At 46.2% G+C, this 20,566-nt stretch overlaps 1 protein-coding gene across 1 annotated transcript in view; it reads left to right on the top strand.

Annotated features, from left to right (window-relative positions):
- Nucleotides 1–20,566, top strand: part of NCAPD3 (non-SMC condensin II complex subunit D3) — a 1,036,822-nt gene that overhangs the window by 640,286 nt on the left and 375,970 nt on the right. The window contains exon 17 of the mRNA XM_086956941.1: nucleotides 14,440–14,631. Coding sequence (XP_086813067.1) covers nucleotides 14,440–14,631 — 192 coding nt within the window. The remainder of the gene's footprint in view (nucleotides 1–14,439; nucleotides 14,632–20,566) is intronic.

The following is a 20,566-nucleotide window of genomic DNA, read 5'->3' as shown; positions in this document are numbered from 1 at the left end:
CCAAATCTATTTTGAGGGCCCACGATCTGCCATGGGACTTCTCTCTGCTGATAGCTCAAATTAGATGGATACCGAGAGTTAATAGGTTCAGTAAGTCTCATTACAGGATTGGGGGCGGCAGGTTCAAGCTCCCATGGTTGCGGGATTGGCTTCCTCCACATGTTGTCAAAATTACGTTGATAGTTGTTATTGTTGAACCTTTTCGGGTAAAAGTAAGACAGGGGTCTTGTTACAATCCCCCCAGAGGAGTTGTTACGTTCCCAAGAGCATATATAGTCAGCTATGTTGGGATCCTCAAACGTAATGACTATGCAATCTCCTCGAATTGTTTTTTTCCTGTAACCTACCCACGAGGTCCGGTATACTGAGGCTATTTTACTTTTCCAAGGTGGCGGGACGGGACGATTTGTATTCAACCAATACTGGACCTTGTTCTTTAGTTACCAGTTGGGTTCGGTCCCCTCACCTGTAAGTTCGGGGACCCCCGTCATAACTACCACGTATGGGGTGGCCTCAGGTGGTAAGTTTAGGGTGGGTACTTGTTCAGTTGTCGGTCTCGGGGCATTTTTTGTTTGGGGTAGTTTACGGTTTGTTGTTACAGGTGTTTTGGAAGCAGGTGTTTTGGGAGCAGGAGTTTTTGTGGAAGTAGAGTTTGCAGTAGGTAATGGCTGGGAACTAGCTTGTGAGGGGCTGACCAGGGGCGTGGGAGTCAACTTTTGTGGAATGGTAGTGTTTGTTGGAAGGATCAATGTGGTTTGTTTTTTAGCTGTGGGGGAGGTACAGTTGCAGTTTTCTTAGGAGCGGTATGTGTGGGTTCTGGGTTTGCAGTGGGCTTGGTATGAGGTTGTGGGGATATGAATTTTAAAGAGCCAGTGATTTTTATTAGCTGCCTCTCTATATTGCTGAGTCTTGTTTCTAGTGGGCGTATGTGGGAATTTAAAAGAAAAGCTATCTCTGTGATTAATCTTGCTGTTTCTCGTTGTCTTCCTATATTTTCTGAGGTTAGTGAATCTGGCATTAAAGGATCACAGAGATCACGCGGAACATGATGAATTGTTACCACGTTATTAGTTGGGGGAGCAGAGTGGTTAGATGCCACTGGGACGTTTGTGTCAGTAACCAATTTTGAATGCTTGGGTGTTATGGGTTTTGTAGTATGATCCGATTTGCTCTTTGTGTTCCGTTTTTTTACAGCCCCCTCCCGCTTGCCTCTCATTTGTCTGGTTTCTTCGGGTGTGGGGTCGGGAAAGATATCAGGGGTGTTCTCAAGATCGGTTTCTGAAAGGGTTACGGATATTTGGGATGCTGACAAATCAACATTGTTAGGTAGGCTGACTATGTTTGTAGTCACCGCCATTTGCGTTGAGACTGGGTGTATTTCCGGGGTTTTTGCTGTTGCAAGTAATCCCATTGATGAACGACGCGCAATTGCCAGTTCTGTAGAAACTCTGCCCTCGATTAAGCTTATGCTCTGATCAATAAAAGTATTAGCTTTGGCCAGGAAGTCATCCATTGAACCTAGTAGTGGGTCGCCTATACCATTCTTTTTTGATTTTTTTTTTCTGCCTGGTGGATCTCGTGTTCATTTTGCAATGATTATACACCTGGGGAGGGTGATAGATTGACCAATTGTAGAGGGGATCAAGTTGTTTGTAGATACCTGTATTAGGGAGGCCGAAGTGTAGTTGTTAGGGTGGTGGGCCGGACCGGACTCACCCGTACTCGAACGGCCTTAGCCCGGGCTGCGTCCCGCGCTGCGGGAGTGAGTTGGTGTTAAGTAGGTGGCGGTTTGGGTGAGGGGCGGGCCAGCAGGGAGAGCGGACCGGAAGCTCTTCCGTGGTCTCGCAGGGACTTCTGGGAAATGAAGTCCCTGCACACTCGCAGCCCCGCTGGTGCTTCGCGCCCTTTACCGCCTTTCCGCCCAGGTCCTCTCGTGTGCACGCACAAAGTTGCTGGGACAGGGGCTCACTAGCGAAGCGGCACCCGCGAAGCGGCACCCGCGAAGCGGGTGCGGCGAGTAGTCAGCTGGGAGCCTCACACGCCGATGCAAAAAGTGCGCTGTGCAGTCGATAGCCTCTTCACAAGTAAGTAAGTGTCCCACTAGACAGGGTTTGCCGGTGCACTTTTGAAGTCTTTAGTGGAGAAGAGAGGGTGTTATGTTTCTTGAGAGGCTGGGATTGACCACACTTAGTTAATTTTTTTCTTGTTTGTTCCTCTCACGATGGCTCTGAGCGATTGAGGCAGAATAGTCTGATGGTGACCTTTCTATACTATAGAATTAGAACAAGATTCTAAAGGTTGTTTGCTGCAAACTCTGAGGGACCCTCTAAGTTGAGATCTATATTATTGCTCATGAACCCCAAAAAGAAGAGGGTTATATAGTTGTCCCCAGACAAAAAGGGAAATGGGAGAGGGCACTGCTGGACATGTTATATGTATGGAGATCCTCCTGCCAATAGACTGGGATACTGCCTACTAGCAACGGACTCTGTATGCACTTTAAATTTCTTCATTTGACTCACTGTACCCAACTAGGTCTGATAAAGTTAGTCCTTAGTGATGATAGATGTCCAGGATGTAGGAATACAGGAGCACACTTTCCACACATAACATGGATTAACAAATGATTGAGTGAGGTTTTGAAAATGCTACAGGCAATGGTTGATTATAAAATACCCCAGGATCCTACATTGATTATGGAGTATCTAAAAAAATACCAGTACCAGTAAGAAAACTCACAGCATTACCATTTTTGATGAAACAACGGGCAGCCATGAGATAAGGACATTCCAATGGTAAGACTGTGGCTAAAAGACCTGCTCTGTTGTAAATACCTATTTGAATTGTATGAAAAACAGCTGCCTGAATCATCGCGGATGAAAAGTCTGTAAGCTCCTACAACAGTTCCTGTAAAGGGATTCAAAGACCAAAACAGATTGTTGGCTTCAGAACTACGCCATGTAAAACTGGCCTGTAAAAATCATGCTGACTGATTAGAAAATGTGGAAGTGTATGACGGTGGGCAGAAAGTCTCCCCTATTTTCTGCATTAGGGAAGTTCATGTTGTATTGATGTGAGTAACGAAATATAATAGAATTAAAAGGCTGACGGTTTCAATCCAATCCTAGACCTCTGAGTTTTGACCCTTTTTTCCTGCATGGAGAAATTCAGAATTCCATCCCTGACCTAAGTACTTTTGGCACGGAAAGAACAAGGCTGGATGTTGTAATTGGATTTTTGAAAGGGTTTTTCCACATACTGATCCTGCAGCCCCTCAGGAAGTGTGAGTGGTGAGTTTTCACTGCTTTTTTGTTTCTTCCTTTTGTACTAAGTACCACACCTCAAGTCTTTAAATAGATGATAGCAGGGGTAGCAGCTCTGTATTTCTGTATTCGAACGATTGACTTGTGAAATCTAGTTTATAAGAGATGGTGCCTCGCCACTTGCAAACAATACCATCTCTTCTCTCCAACCTGGGCTTTTTTATAACCAGACACAAATCTCCAGTAAAACCCTCTCAGTATCTCCTGTTCATACGGGAAGTACTCAAGAAACATCTCTCTGAGCTGTCCCACCAGCTAGAGGATTTAAGTTTCTCAGTCCTTTATCCCGTTCTTTTGATTGATTGATTACTTTATTGTACAGTTAATTAAAACTCACAATATAAAACATACATCATTAAAATCGTTATAAACCTAAAAACGCGTGTGTTAAAGGAAAAAGGTATATAAAACCGTATTAAATTATCATTCTCGATTACAGTGTCTCTAACCCACTAGTCAATTGAAAGTGTGAGTCAATGTTCTCTGCTTGCTTTGGCTTGGCAGGACCTTGGCAGACTGTTTCTGCTGCGCCGTGTAGTTGAGAAAATCTTGTAGATACAATGTCAAAAAACTTGGTCAGTCTGCAATTTAACTGGACCTCTTCTAGTTTGAAGCACCGTTCTTTTGAGACTTAGCAGACAATCGAGCCCTGAAGGTATTACACCTGCTAGTTCTGCTTGCCTCTTGTATACTACTGGTCATACTTTCACTTTGGCACATGGGCTCTCCAGTGGTTACTTTAAGCAGAGGTTCCAATATGGGGGAAAAGTCTTGTACGCCACAGTCCTCTTTCGGGAGGCTATAGCAGACCCCATTTGCTGGCAGAGTAAAACATACCTGCAGTGGGCCTTTACGTCCTCCGACAGTGATCACAATAGTGACTATGCACCCACTGTAGGCTGTGGTTTAATTTGGAGGATCTGGAGATTAGAGGACTCTGGTCACTAGAAGAGCAGTGCAGAGTGTAGCTGGTCGTAAACCATTTGGCAGGATATCTGAAAGCCTCATTTGACTAAGCTGGTCTGACCACAAGAAGCATTTCTATCTGGAGGTAATTCAGTACAGCTTCACTCAATGGGACATTCCCCAGGTAGACTTGTTTGCCGCTCATGACCTGTGTTGCCTGAAGTTTGGTGCCCTCCGGTGTCTGTTGCATGGATCCATGATGCATGGATACCAGATAAAATGGAATTTTCAACTTCAGTATGCATTTCCTCTCAAAGGTGGAACAATAGGTATTTTCCTACTCCTTTTATAATCCCGCAATGGGACCTCAATTTAGTTCTAACATTGTTGATGGGTTCTCTGTTTGAACCATTGCGTAGTAGTCACATAAGGTTGAATTTCAAAACTCTGTTATCTGATAGAGACTTCGAGTCACAGATACCTTAATGTTGAAATTCCCCAGGCGTCAGAGTGGATCTGGCAGATTTTACGTGAGCAGTACCCCTGCGTGCAAGTAGGTGGCATTGAATGGCTCTGCATCCGTCTGCGCCCATGCCAAACGTATTGTTGCCGTATCTATTTAGGCGTGCTGATGTAATTTATTTTATTTCAATGTCTGCCAGCGCTGATCCGAGAGAAGAGCTACCCCTCAGTCGCTTTATAACTGGAATTTTGTCAACCGTTTGTAAGGTATTTCCTCCTGTTTTGGCGAGGGTGTCATCCTGCAAGATGGGATTCAAGCCCTCCAGAGCCTGTCATCACCCGTTGTCGGTGACTGACCCGAACCTGGTCTGTCTGTGGTTTTTGAAGTGCAACCACGACCCTAAGTCGTGCTCCGATTGCTGGGTCATGCACCCGAAGGCTTTGAGGGAGTGGTTTCTAAAGTTCATGGCGGCCTGGCATGCGAATCAATGCACGCTGAAGTCTCGGTTGGGGAAAAGTCTCAGGACCGGTCTTGGAGCTTCAGTTGTTGGGACACTCATGTAAGTCGAGGCTGAAGAAAAAGAAGTCTAAGTGTTGTTTGAATTCTCGTCGGCAGACGTTACGAGGCAGCATTGGCATTCTAGGCTTTGTTGCTCGGAATGTGCGCCTGGGCCGACTCGGCACCTTCCCGACTTACTGGGAGCTGGTCACGGGGGTGACCCCCATCTGGTTCCACGCTGGCAGCTCCAGCTTGGCTCCAATGGGCCCCCAAGGATTTATACCTGGATCGAGACCAGTGTCATTTGTACCATCTTGCCCTTCCCCGGCACCAGTCCCTATGGCGACGTGCCAGAAGTCGAAGGCGACTTCATGCCCATTGTCATCCTTGACTCCGACCTGGAGTCGGATGGGCGTCACCCGACTTCAATGCTGACGGGAGACTTTCCACTTAGATCGTAGCCTGAGCTCTCTTCTCTTGGGCTAGATCTCTTAGAAGACTGGGAGGGGATGCTGGACCCTTTAGAATGCCAGCCCTTTCAGGAAGAACAAAATATGGACTGGTGTGAGGAAGTGGGTGAAGCCTTTGGACTGGCTACGTCCCTAGACATTGGTCTGCTTTCTCCCCCTACCATGGCTGTGGAGGAGGTAGCACTGGGTGGTTGAGGTCCTTGAACTTCAGCTATCATCGGTGGCAGTCAAGACAAACATCTTGATATAGGTGCTACAACCAGGAGTCTCCCCGTCCAAACCCCTAACTCCTATTCAATGATTCTCGCACGGACGTCCTTTTGGGTACCTGGTCTAAACCCACCACAGGGGCTCCTGTGAATAGGACGATTGCCCGCTACCATCGACCAGCACCTAGGGACCCAAACCTTCTCACGCAACACCCTATCCCTGAGAGAATGATGGTCCAAGCCTCCGCTTCCCAAGACACTTGCTCTACCGCTCCCCTGGATTGTGAATCCAAGAGGCTTGACTCGTTTGGAAAGAGCCTCCGCCAGCCTGGCATACGTAGTACATGAACACCTCAAGCCTTTTGGGCCGTTAATCCCCTATTCTGTGGAACACAGTTGCGTGAGTGCTGCCACAGGACCCAGAGGAGGCCTGGGCCAGACTCTCCCAAGCTGTCAGCAACAGGAGAAATGCATTGAAGTTCACAATTTGACGCAGACTTGGCACGACTGACTTGCTAGGCAGATCGGTTTTCACTACAGTGGCCCTTAGGACCGACGACCAGCTAAGAACGATTAGCTTTTCAGGGCATGTCCAAGCTTCCCTTAAGGACATGCCCTTTGATGGCACCTTTCTCTTCAGAGAAAAGTTATTTTCGACACTTGATTGCTTCAAGAACTCTTGGACTACGGCAAGGTCATTGGGCCTTGCTGCGGTCCCACGTCACCCCCAATCTGCCTTTTGCTCCTTTTGTGGCACCGGAAGGGCTTTCAGTTTCACCAATTCTAGCCCATTCACCATGCTGTTCATAATCCCCAGCCTCTGCATGGACAAGGGTGCTGTACACACATGCTTTGTGGGTCAGTTGGCCTGTGGTCTGGTCAGTCTGCCACCCGACTGCAACAACATTCAAACCCTCCTAGTCTGGCCCTTTACCACAGTGGGCACCCAGTTGCCGGCTGGATTTACCATCACATGCCCCACTGGCAGTCCACAACATCAGACAGGGGGGTTTTGCAAATTGTCCATAGGGGCTACTCTCTCCCCTTCTAGACTACCTCTCCCCACCATACCACCATCTAACGACCTGCTAATGGGGAATTATCTGTCCCTTTTCCGTGAGGAGGTCATGGACCTCTTGACCAACGGATCCATAGAGAGGAATTTGGTTCCAGAAGTGGGCTGTGGTTGCTATTCCCGCTTCTTTCGGGTCCTCAAAAAGGCCAAAGGCCTCCGTCCTATTTTACATTTTCAAGCCCTCAATCTCCTCCTCAAGAAGGAGAAATTCAAAATGCTCATGGTGGCTCTGGTCTTGTCTGCCCTGGATCCAGGAGACTGTATGGTAGCATTGGACTTGCAGGACGCCTATTTTCATATTTCTGTCCTGCCTTCTCCCCTGTGCTATCTGCGGTTTACTGTAGTCCACGAGCATCTTTAGTTAACCGTTCTACCCTTTAGCATTACCAGCACCCCCCGGGTGTTCACCAAGGCGATGGTGGTAGTTACAGCTCATATGCAGAGATCAGGGGTACCTGTCTTTGCTTATCTCGACGACTGACAGAGGAAGGCGACTCGCCCCAGTCTGTCGTCTTCCACCTCCAGACTATCGCAAACTTTCTGGGGTTCCCTATAAACATGCCGAAGTCACACCTCACTACCTCTCAGACACGCCCTTTCGTCTGAGCTGTTCTGGACACTGAAGGTCAGGCGGTGTAGAAGCGAGCCATCTCTCCACGGGTCTTGCTCTGTATCAAAAAATTGCTAAGCTATGGCCAAGAAGCAACTTCCTGAAGGTTTACAAGCTCATTTTGCCAGAGCTAAAGCTGCGATCGCTGCTTCACCACACAAAGTACCTGTCCTGGATATCTGCCAGGCAGCAACATGGGCTTCATTCCATACGTTTACCAGACATTACTGTCTGGACAGTCAGGTCTGCAGGGAACGTCACTTTGCCCGTTCGGTACTGCAGGACTTGCTCATTCAAATTTAGTTTACAGACCCTCCTCCGGTATGGTATTGCTTGGGTGTCTATTCAAAGGTAAGGAATATGTAGCTAGAAGTCTCTATCAGATGAATAAGTTACTTACCTTAAGTAACGCATTATCTGGTATAGATTATATCTAGCCAAAGATTACTTACCGACCCACCCATTCTCCCCGCTCTGCGAATCAATTTCTAGGGACAGAGACGACCCCTTTCAGGGCCCTAGTTTTGAAACACACTTTAGTAGCTGTTACTTGAGTATGACAAGCCAGTGAGCTGCAAGCACTTAATACTCATCCATCCTCTACATCCGTCTTTTCTTACAAGTTGGTACGAAGGACCATTACTTATTTTCTGCTTTAACTTTTAACCTCATTTCACCTTGGTCAGTCTATTACCCTCCCCTCTTTTTATCCACCTCCTCATCCTTTGAAGGAGGAAGAGTGGCTCCATAGGCTGGATCCAAAATGTATGGTTTGTTTGAACATAAATAGAGCAAAAGACTTCTGTATTGACAACCAGCTTTCTGTGGCTACCTTGGGGACAGAAGAGGAAGTCCGTACCCAAAAGGACTTTATTCAGTTGTATTATTTTATACATTTACATTGTTTATTCTTTATGACATAAAGTACAACTTGAGGGCTTAAATGCTCATTCTGCAGAAACAAAAACCTATACCTCTGCTTTGGTAAGGGTAGTTTTATTAGAAGAGATAAGTAAAGCAGCTATATGGGCATCTCTGCACACTTTTGCCAGACATTACTGTTTGGATACTCATAAGCTTATGATTAAATTGCATATATTTATTACAAATATATTCTTCTTCCTTGTGGATGCAGAAAAAATAGACTTGAGACTGATGTTACAAAGTCGGTTGGGCACCTTATACCACCATTGATGTCACTAGGTGTTAAAATGATGATACTGTAATGGAGTCTGTTCCTTCCGCTGATGTGGAGGAATTAGTATAGAGAAGTTTCCGGTCCAGACTGGCTTTAGGGCATGTTCACAAGTTTAGGAATCTGCACGGAGATGAAGCATCCACCAGAATTATGGCATCCGAAGGGAAAACTTTTTTCGTATTGTCCTTTTCTTTTTGCTGGTGTTTCTTTTTTTTTTTTTCACAACCAAGTTTATTGAGCAAAAGAATGACAAGCATGAGGCACCTTCCCACACCAAGGTCACCACATCAAGATCAATGTATGGATCACATACACAAGAAATACTAAGCAAGTATCAATGAAGCTCAGCTTTAAAATCCCAACTACCCATCCCAACCCCAACTACACCCCCACCCGTACCCACTATCCCCCCCCCCTTTCCACACATGTACAGAGGCAACACAGAGATGGTTCATATAAGAGAAGCAGGCATGAAGCAACCTGGGATGTGCCTTTAGGGCCAGAGACAGCGCTTTGATCAAATGTCCTCCTCCGGTTCCGCTGGGGGTTCCAAGGATAGGCCACGATAGTCAGCCCACCGCTTCCAGATCTTGAAGTGCTTGCGCGGGCAGCCCCGCGCCTCAAAAATTGGTTTCTCAAGACCCATAAAATAGTCCAGTCCCGCCTTCCATGCCGACAGGGGGGGGGCCCTCACAGATTTCCAGGCCCGAGCCAAGTCGCGCTTAGCCACCACCAGGCCCAGAAGCAATAGGTGACGTTTATAGATGTTGCCCCCAACCCCGTCCATGACGTGCAGCAGGCCCAGCCGGTGGGTACGGGGAAGATCCCAGCCCAGGACCTCAGCCAGGCAATCCCATACACCCCTCCAGAAGCCAGCCAGGCGACCACATGACCATACTGTGTGCAACAAGGTGCCAGGCACTTCCCCACATCGCAGGCACTCCGATGACTCAATCAAACCAGCCCTCCACAGTCGTTCACGTGTGTAATAGGCACGATGTAGATACTTGAATTGTATGAGGCGGAGCCGAACCGCGATAGCGGTGCCACGGGGAGACTCCAGGGCCTCACTCCAGTCGTCCTCGTCCAGGGTGCCCACGTCCACTTCCCAGGCTTCCCGGAGGGAGCTGAGAGTAGACGAGCAGTGAATAACCAGAGTCTGGTAGATCCTGGAAACCTTCTTGTCTCCCAGGTCGCCCATAAAGACTTTCGCCTCAATTGGGCTAAACTCCGGAAGGGAGTCAAGGCCGGCAATGCTTGGGGCGAGGGCATGTCGCAGCTGTAGGTAACGGAAAAACTGGGACTGAGGCATTTGGAATTCCACTCGGAGGTCTGCAAAGGACTTGAGGGTTGCGCCGGACACGACGTGACCCAGTTGAGTAATCCCAATAGTCTCCCAACCCTCGAACCCAGCCAGAGTCGCCAGCTCTGGAAGCAGACCGTTGTGCCACAGCGGCGTTTCCGCCGTCAACTTGCCCCACCAGCCCATGCGGCGCAAGGACTGCCGCCACACTGCAAAGACCACCCTTGTCGCCGATGGCAACCCACGGCATATACGCGCCGAGTATAGAACTGTGTGGAGCGTATGGTCACCCATAAGATGCCTTTCCAGGGCATATGCCGGATCACTCCTATCCCCATACCACCAATCGTTAAGAACAAGCAGATGCGATGCTTGGTAGTAGGAGAGGAGATCAGACGTGGCCAAGCCACCACAGTAGGTGGATAGAAAACATGTCTTGAGGGCCACCCTGGCTGCTCCGCCCTCCCACAGGAAGCGGCCCAGCACAGAGTTCACCTGGCGAAACCACGCCATGCCGATAGGGTGCGGGAAATTTTGGAGTTGGTACAGCAGTCTCGGCAGCGCCACCATCTTAAAGATGGCCGACCTCCCAAAGATCGTAAGCGGCATCCTGGACCACGTTTTGACATCCGTCTGGACCCGTTCCCACACCGGTAGGACACTACGCGTCCAGGCCACGGCCCGCGAAGTCGAGAGGAAAACACCCAAGTATTTCAGGCCGTCCGTCGCCACTCGTAGATCAGCAGCCCAATCGTCGGCCACCGCTCCGCCATGCAGAACCCACAGGGTCGACTTAGATAGGTTAAGGGTAAGCCCGGAGACTTCGCCAAACCCCCGCATGGTGTTTCTTTTTTTCTTTTGAGAAGCATAGCTGATGTGTAGGAAGCTGGCTCTGTATATTCTACACTAAAATACGGTATAGTGTGCTCAAAGTCCAATGGATCTCCAGAGGTATAGCAGAGGCTAAAGTAGATAATCACTAACCGCTCTTTGTGGTAGTGTGTTCGAGCAGTTAAGCAAATCAGGAGGTGTGTTAAGCATTTATTGTATTCACTCAGGCAAAAACTGATGATACACATTCAGACTGAATCCAGACCAATTGGGTAAGTATAAAAAAGGCATATTGATGTTTTATTTCTAGAACCATGTAGAACTTAGCACAGGTAGGTTAGAAAATGCTTTCAAATGCATGATGGTACACAGAAATGCAATTGTCGATAGATTCGTAATTGTTACAGGTTTGGAGTTGCTTTAAAAACAGCTCAGAATAGTTTGAAAATATTTTGGATTACTTTTGCGTTACTTTTTAGTTACCTTTACTGCTTGGTTGCTAAATTGCACCTTGATTTTCTTGTTGGGGAGGTGTCATTACAGTATTCTGTTTATTGGTAGAAAGCTGAGAATTCTGTATTGGGACTTATTTTATTTGTTGTAGATTAACTTTTATTTCTTTTATCTATTTACGTATTTTGTATATTCATGTACACCTTTATAGCACTGGTAGCTGAAATAAAGTATTACTACAACAGAGATCCATAGCAAAGTCTGTAGTGGTTCAGGCTGAAGAAAACCGGTACCTCAATGTGTTTGATCAACTTACTCCCTGTTTCTGATTGCGCGCCGTTGTTCATCTTTAAAGAACTGTCCTTGGTCCTATTTGGTTTCAGGTCTCATTATTTGCAGTCCATTCTTTATTGGGCAAGCTGTGATTGGCTGTGGCCTCTACTGGGGATGCTGTTCTCCACTGCGCGTCCGTGTCGGTCTTGGTAGCATTGGTCTTTGTGATTTGACAAGGTGCCTGCGCTTGTGTTCCTCTCCTTTCTTCATCTGGAACTTGCAAGATGTGCTCCTGGCTGGAGTCAACTCTCACCGCTGCCAGCTATTTCTAATGTCCTCATGCCCTACATGTTAACAGGGCAGGCAACATTAACTAGTCTTCTTATCACCTTATATGGCCTGTCACTCAATATCATTACTCTGCTACACCCTTTACTGCTATTTCCCAAGCTACCCTGTTCTCCGTTCCCACCTCAATTTCAGGAGCTAACTTGGCTAAACTGGACACATTGGTTCCAAAGCAAGCATTTACCACTGACAATTCAGCCATCTTGGAGCACCAAATCTGCATTGGTAGGTGGAGAGTTTGGGGTGTTACTTTCTCTTGCTGTTGTTGTAGAGCTCCCTTTGCTACATTTGTGTCCTCGTTGCTTCTTATGCTGCTTCTGATTGAACTCTGACTGTGTTACTTTCAAAACATAATTATTTCCTCATGGCGAAAGCTTTAACCCAGTAGTCCGTAGAGACTAGTTTTGATGGTCCCTGCTCAGCCATGTCTCCCCACAAGTGTTTTTCTACATTGTTACAGTCTCCAAAGTTGTAGCCTTCAGAGTAAGTAGGAATTGATTTCCATACTGTTGTGTTGACCACAATGATCATTTTGGGTTTAATTCTGGTAATGATTTAACTTCTGCTGAGTTGACTGAACTAATGTGTACATCCACAACCATTACAAATGACTTTTCATAACATGCTAATCGCTTTCTTACTTGTTCTTTAGAATTTGGGATGTTATAACGTTGAGCTTGTTTGTTATTCTAGTACTGACCAAGGCTTGTACATGGAGCAGGCCCATGACAGATTTTTAGAATAAAAGATTATGTAAATTACTCCTATTTAGCATCATTTTATGAAATTTATTTTATGACTAACCTGAAACTCTGGATTCAAACAAGGGAGTGCAGTTTAATTGAGGCTTTACATGCATAAGTGCGATGCTACTGTTATTAACATGCTGATACGTTTGAGACTTTTTTTTTAAAACGTACCCATGAGGGACAACTAGACAATTGGTTTTATTACCTGCACGACAACGTTTGCTAACACTGCAGTGTATGTGGATGTTTTTCCCCAGCACCAATTTATCCACCTTCCAATATGGCGTTCGCCTTGGAAACAAGGCTTCACACCCAGACATGTCACTTTTATGTGCCAGATTACTTCACCGGCCACACTTTTCTAGATGTACAAAGTACACCCGACCATCCAAATGGGGCTCTCCGATCTGAATAGACTAGACGGCTGGTCGGCTGGACTATTTATTTGTGCCTAACACGGATGCATTCACTCGGCCGAGCTGGTAGAGCGAGGGTAGGTTGTCCAGCCCCTGAGCCGCTGCTTAAGTGTGAGTATCCGGCCCTTGCGGTCACCATGGGAATTCTTCCTTGAGTCCTTGTTGACTATTGACAACTTTACACTTTGATATGACAGCTAGATTATTATACCCTCCATTATCTTCTCTCATCTACTAGGATGTTAAAATGGTAATGTGCTCTTTACCAACAATCAATGTAGCTGGTGAGCCACCCCAGATGGGTGAGGTAATACATTTTGTATACATACCATGGTGTTTGACTATCCATTGTGCTTGCTTAGCCCATAAATGTGCCACAAGCCTGCCACTTATTTCGATCTCTCCACTGCACCTGTCACTTGTGATTTTAACTAACAGCACACTTATAACTTTTTTGCATGCTGTTTATTTTTATTAAAGTATATCAATGTTTTTTCTAGGTCGGTATTACCATAAGTTACCTCACTGTTACATTGTTAGAGCGTTTGGGTTACTCCTGATACTAATGAGAACCCAACCACTGTGTAGATAGTTATTTTATTCATGGTCCTGACAAATTGCCTCTTGATCTTTTGACAACACAGGCAAGAAATATGTTTACCTTTACTCTGTAGGCACCACTGAACATCATACCAGTGGTATGCCATCTCACATTTTAGCTGGGAAATGTGGACTCACTGATTAAAATCAATCTGACTACCAATGAATCCTGTTTTAAATTTCCTTCACGTCCTTGACACTCATCGACACTACCAGGCCCTATACTAGCTCCGCAGCGTGCAGCTTTGGGAATAAAAGATGTCTGACAAAGAGCCCCTCATAGGGTGCCTGTCGGGCATTGCAGCACTGGCCTGATGAGGAGCAGGCCCTATGATGAAGCATCAACTGTTGTTTTTGCTATGATGACGCATGACACCCAGCCGGGTGTGTGAGTGCCTTAGTTCCTAAAGTGGGAGACACCCCCTCCTTCTTTCGGATAATTTATTGTACTTATCAGTCCTCTCTTTTCCTCAAAGGAACTGCATACCCTTGTTTGAATGCAGATATACCAGGGGTATGTATGCTGGAACAATAAGCACCCCAGTCCCCCTTACTTGTGATATAACCTGACACTCTGCCATGTGGCTTGCTGAGGGACCAACATTTGGCAACACTTCTTTTTTCAAAGAAAAATGTCACTTGCACTGTTTTGGTAAATAGCCAGTACTCAAATTCTGCTAGTGCTTACTTGCAACCTTTTGTTTTTCCTTACAGTCGCTATGTATCTAAGGCTTTTTATATGTGGTCAACCAAAGACAAATTTTCGTCCACTTTCATCAACAATTTGATCTCACACACTGAGACGGATCACTCTGCAGCTGCTTGGATGCTACTTTCAAAAGTGGCTGGATCCTGTCCTAAACTAGATTACACCAAAATCATTGATGCCTGGGACCAAACCAGCAGGTATGAACCTCATAAAGGCTTTGTTTATATATATATATATATATATATATATATATATATATATATATATATATATATATATATATATATATATATTTGTTTGTTTAATATACTGATTTAATTATGTCAATATGACTGTCTGATAGATGTGTATAAGCCACTTTCTGAATGTTAAACTGTAAAAATTATAGAGTGAGACAAGAATTGCAGTTTTTACATTTATTTTTGTGACGCCACTTCTCAATTCTACTGTCCTAGCCTTTGTACACTGACGCGGCGAGGACTAATCAAACAGTGTTGACTCTTTCACTGGTCTAGTTAAATAGGAAATCAGACAATGCTTACTCTTTCCACCACCCTTGAGGATTTTATTTGAACCCCCAAAGACCTGTGTCTAGCCGATGTTTAATTTTGATTAGTGCAAAAAAAGTTGCTAACCAAATTCTAGACAACATGAGCATTCATCTTTGTCCCCTTTGAAGTTCGCCAATTGGTCCACACCCCGTTTGACTTTCCTGCTAGGAGGGAGATAACTCCTCCTCCCATGACAGTCCCATTCTGTCCCTTCCTGAGGGTCTTTCAAACCTATCACCAGGAGGCCATCTTGGGTACTTTACCCACCTGTGACATTAAAATATATTCAACCTCTAAATCGGATTTAATGAACAAATTATTTTGATACCTTTAAGTACTAATCTTGGGGCCCCCATTTTGAAGTTAGCATTGCTGAAATGTCAGCATGTCACTCGCCAAAGGGGCTACTAGTCTTCAGACAGTAATAGCGTCAGTGTTTACTGTTAGGACCTTTAAAACTTGATTTACAGGTTCAACCTTTTAATTTAATGCACTTTATCTTCAGGGATCAGTAAGCCTGATTTAGGTGTGACTTCCAAACACAAAACGAAGGCTTGAGTTTTGCCATGGCTTGCAATGGCAGTCGAGTTAGTAGTTTAAAACTGTTCTGCCAGTCAACAATTGCTGGGTCTAAACTGGGGTTCCGTGGTGAGCAAAAAAATGATTGATTAAACCCAGATCTGTGACTGTGGGTGATTAATTGGTTTGTTTAGCATTCTGTCCATCATATATTTTTTGTTTTTGTTGCCCTAAGTAGGAAGAGTATGCCCAGAAGTAAATTATGTTCTCACTGTGCCACTGGATACAAGCTAGCTTGGCTCATGAGGGTGTGATATCCCGAAACCGGTCCCAGGATGCTTGTTTCTGGTCCAGGGAGGACCTTGCCTGGTAGTTCATGCTGGACTGTTCCCATGGGGAGCAGGGTCAAGCCTGATTTGCAAATGGCTGGGTCTAAACTGGATTGGCGTGGTGAGCAAAGAAACAATGGATTTAAACCCAAATCTGTGACAGGGGTGAATGTTTGATTTGATCAGCATTCCGTCCATCATATGTTCCTCTCTTTAGTCAGCAATTGTACGCTGGGAGTCATGCTTTCCCTTTGTCTCACTCATGGTGGTATAACTTGTGCTGCAACCTACACAAGAGACTTTCTTACATGCCCTTGATACCCCTTGTACCACATATTAGGGACTTACAAGTAAGTCGAATTATGCCAATTGGGGATAAGTCAATTAAACATCTATTTTCAAGAGCCAGTTCACATGCACTGAGTCCTGATCAGCAGGGATAGGGCATTACAGAGTCATTTCACCAGTGCTTGGTAGTCAAAATGGTAGCAACATGTGGGGATGAGGCGGTTTCCTAACAACAATCGATCACCCTTCTAGCAGGAGACATTCATATAGCACAGTTTTTAAAGTTCTACTTCCTGTTGCTGTTCACAACAGCTGGAATATTACTAAGACCATATTGTGTTAGTGAGCACCAGAAAGTCCATTCATTTTATCTGTAAGATTAAAATCACCCAAACCGACTTCTCTGGAGAATTGTAATGCAAACCTTTTAAGGCTATCAGCCCTCCAACGACCACAGTGTCTTGGACTCCCCCCGTTCTCCAGGGTATGGTCTCATATGTTTGAATCATTCCGTGTCTTTTAGGTTATAGTCAATGGTAACATTACAATAGCTGTAAGGTCAAATTTCCATAGACATACATGGAAACCATTTGCTTGAGCACCCCGTCTCATGGCACAGTTAAAGCAATGATGTGAAGATTCACTGATCTTGCCACATTCGGAGGCCACCATACAACAGAATTTCAAAGCGCATGTGTCTAAGAATAATTATCTGATAGAGACTTCTAGTTGTATTTTCCTTACCTTTTGAATTCCCCCCAGGCACCAGTCTGGATCAGTAGATTTTTCATCAGCAGTACGTGATGTAGGTGTTGTACGCAGCGGAAACTGTCATGGGTTCTATATAGACACCACGTGGGCGCGCTGATGTTAGGTCTTTATTTTTCTGTGCCAGCCTAAGTGCAGATCGAGAGAGAGCTACCCCTTAACCATTTTTTGGGTAACCTTTTTTCGACTTTGGTCGATTTTTTTCAGAGTCTTGGACTCCTGGTGCGTTGAGAATATCTCAGCATATGGCTGGGTTCAAGCCCTGCGGATCCGGTCATCTGATGTCAATGACGGATCCGCAACTCTTGTGGCTCTGGTGCTTGGAGTGAGACCACAACTTAGTAGTACTCCGAATGCCGGGCCTTTAATCCGAAGGCTTTGCGTGAGCAGTCCCGTAAGCTGTTGGAGGCCTGGCGCTTGACTTTGTGTTGCTCTTGTTTTCAATCGAGAGGAAGGTCCTGAGAACGGTTGCAGAGCCCACACTCCTCGTCAAATTTAAAATCCTCGGGCGCTCAGGTAGGCACAAGAAGTCGTAGAAATTGCATAGGCATTCTTCGACTTCACCCAGTCCGTCAGCCGAAGCGATGTGGGACACGGAACGTCGTCGCTCTAGGTCTCCATAATTGGAGCCTCCTTCAGGGACTACTCTGCACCTCCCAATTTTGAAATTTTTATGAGACCCTGCACCTTATCTTTGGACAGCCCATCTCTTCTGGTGCGCCTTCTGGCCTGAGGAGTCAGTTGGGGGCCCCAGGCCTTTAGTGTTGGAATCTTCGGCCCTGAATCTGGAGGACCCCCATGGATCCGTTAGTGGATCCGGACCGTAATTAGTCGTTCCACCTCGACTTTCCCCGATGTTGATCCTGGTGGCGACAACCATGCCCCGCAGTCTGCGTCACACCCATCCTCATCCCCAATGTGGACACGGAGCTGGACCGGCGTCTATCAATGTCTGTTCCGATTCCAGAAGTGACTTTTTTGTCCCTGTGTTCATCCCTGGTGTTTATTTTGTGCTAGTTGGTGGTCAAGAGGACTGGGAGGGGCAACTGGATCCTTTAACAGACCAACTTGAAGACCCCATGGACTGGTGGATGGACCTGGGTGAGGCCAGTGGGTTGGACACTTTCCCTGATACTGGCTTGCTTTCTCCCCCTACTGTGGCTGCGGAGGAGAGGTTTCCTACGCAGTGGTGGTAAGGGCAGTCGAGGTCCTTGTCCTCGAGCTCCCTTCGGTGGCAGTCAGGACTAACCTCCTTAAAGAGGTGCTTCAGCCTGTGACTTCTGACTCCGAACCTCTTTTGCCCTTTTTTTTTTTTAATTGGTATTTGTAAACACAGAATACAATAACAAAACAAACCCCAGTACAATACTCAGCAGTAACTGGGTCAGTGATATATCAGTATTGTCAATCTGATTGCATCACACATCAGTTCACATTTACATCAGTGCGCTGTGTTATTTCGACAGTCTCCTTACTTAGTCAACTAGTACACTGTTTGGTAAAATATAGATAGGCCCCATTCTATACAGCAGCAATACCTTCATTACCCAGTGTTCTTTTTAAAGTTCTTCTGTGTTCAATGTGTTTAACCAGTTAACAAACGGTCCCAGATATCCTGGGGGTGGGATCTTGCTGGCATCAGCTCCCAGTAATTATCCAGTTGAGTCTTGCATTGAGTGACACTGATGACCCATCCCTTCACTGTTGGCAGGGGGACCGCCCTCCATTTGAGGGCCACCTGGCGCTTAGCCATGAATAACTTTTGCCCTTTAATTAAGGCCCCACTGATGTCCTTCTGAACACTTGGTCCAAGCCCAGCACAGGGGCTCCTGTGCACAGGACAGTCGCCCGCTCCGGGCGACCCAGCTTTCCTTATGCAACATCCTTCCTCTGAGAGCTTGGGTGTCCAGGCCTCATCTTGCAAAGGTGCATTTCCTTCTTCACCCCGTGATAGGGAATCCAAGAAGCTGGGCCATCTTGGGGAAGAGGTTGTTTTTTTCTCCAGCTTGGCATTGATGCCGGTGAATAACGCTTCCCTTTTGGGCCAATACTCCCATACTGTGGTAAATAAAATGTTACCCTGTCGGAATTTCTATACTTAAACAAAAGGTCATGCATATAATGAGAGGCAGAGTCCGTTGTGTCCGATTCAAAAGGGCTTTATTTCAGTAACTCGAGTTAGGGGAGAATCGGGTTCCATCACCACTAAGGTTCAGGAAGGGTCGTCATCTGAACTTTATTCACAGAGTACATTATTTATACGTTAAACATACATTAACTTGCATAGAGAAGGCGGAGCGCTCCAGGCGGAGCAAGCGAAAGAGAGATAAGAGCACATGGGCGTGCAAAAGGGCGTGTAAGAAGGCGTACACGTGGGCGTTCCCTTGAGGAGTCCTATGTGTGTCATAGGTGGGTGGATACATGGAGGGGGTCTGCGTGGTCAGCTGGAACCTTTACCCTACTTGTGTGCGCCACTTGGTCATGACGTGTAACTGGGGGAAGCTGGGGGGAGCTGACTTTCGAGGAGCCTTGAGTGTCAGGACGACCTGCACGCCTGGTATTATCTGGTATCATAAGTTTGGAGGATGTATTATCTTGAAGTAAAAGTCGCTCGAGCAAAGGTTGCTCATCACTAAGAGCCAGTATGTGCATATATTTCTTCGTGCATTGCGTGGGGGCCATGGGCCTTCTATGGATGCGAGCTCTGTAAATCACTTAAACGGAGACAGAAAGGCTGGGCTCTATCTCTGTAGACGGGTTCTGTTTAACTTCTTCGCTAGGCAGGAATGTGTTTCTGTGGAGCAGAGCAGATAACTGTAAGCAAAATACTGTCTTGGCAGGCCGGGCTGGGCCCCTCTCGGCTGAGCAGAAAGTATGCGAGAGGTCAGGGATACATAGCTGAGCTGCAGCTTTCAGAGTGTCTGGGAGGCATGGAGCCTGAATTCGGGTCCTGGCTCGGCTGAGCCACAAAACGGGTTCATCTCGACTTTTAAACGTGCACCATGCAAATACATTGGCAACATGGGCAACATAGGCCTCAGGGCAGAATTAACGTTTCTTTCATGGAAGGCTTGGTAACTGACACTCTAACATGGGACGGAAATGCAGAGGCATTATTATTACAGGCATGAGAGGGAAAGTGCATGTGTGACATGAACATACACTAAACGTGGTGTACATGCAAGGGGACACATTGGCCACGTAAAAATTTCTATTTCCTCATTCCCTCCTTGTCCCCTACTGTGCCCTTCAGGACACATCTATATTCATGAGACCGTATATCTGATCATACAGCATCATTTGTTCGTCTTTTTTCTTTTGTATACGTGGATGGGGAATACAGGCAGTGGCACACAGGCCGCAAATCGCCGGGCCACATTGCAGACAGAGACAGCAACCGAATATCATAAGCAGTATCATTCCTAGGAACTACAACACTTTCCATCCCATTCCATTCCTCAATACCATCTGGGATACGGTTGCACAGGTACTGCCTCAGTGCCCGGAGGAGGCCCGAGCTGTTTTCTCCCTGGCTGCTACTGACCGGAGAGACACACCATTCTTTGTAAACTGGACACCACTGACTCACTTAGCAGAACAGTTTCCTCATCTGTAGCATTGTGACGCTATGCCTGGTTGAGTACTTCTGGTTATGTCAAGGCTTCCCTGATGGACAT

Source organism: Lissotriton vulgaris, chromosome 2_1, assembly GCF_964263255.1.
Source record: "Lissotriton vulgaris chromosome 2_1, aLisVul1.2, whole genome shotgun sequence".
NCBI classification, from domain to species: Eukaryota; Metazoa; Chordata; class Amphibia; order Caudata; family Salamandridae; genus Lissotriton; species Lissotriton vulgaris.
This window is presented reverse-complemented; position numbering and strand designations above follow the sequence as displayed.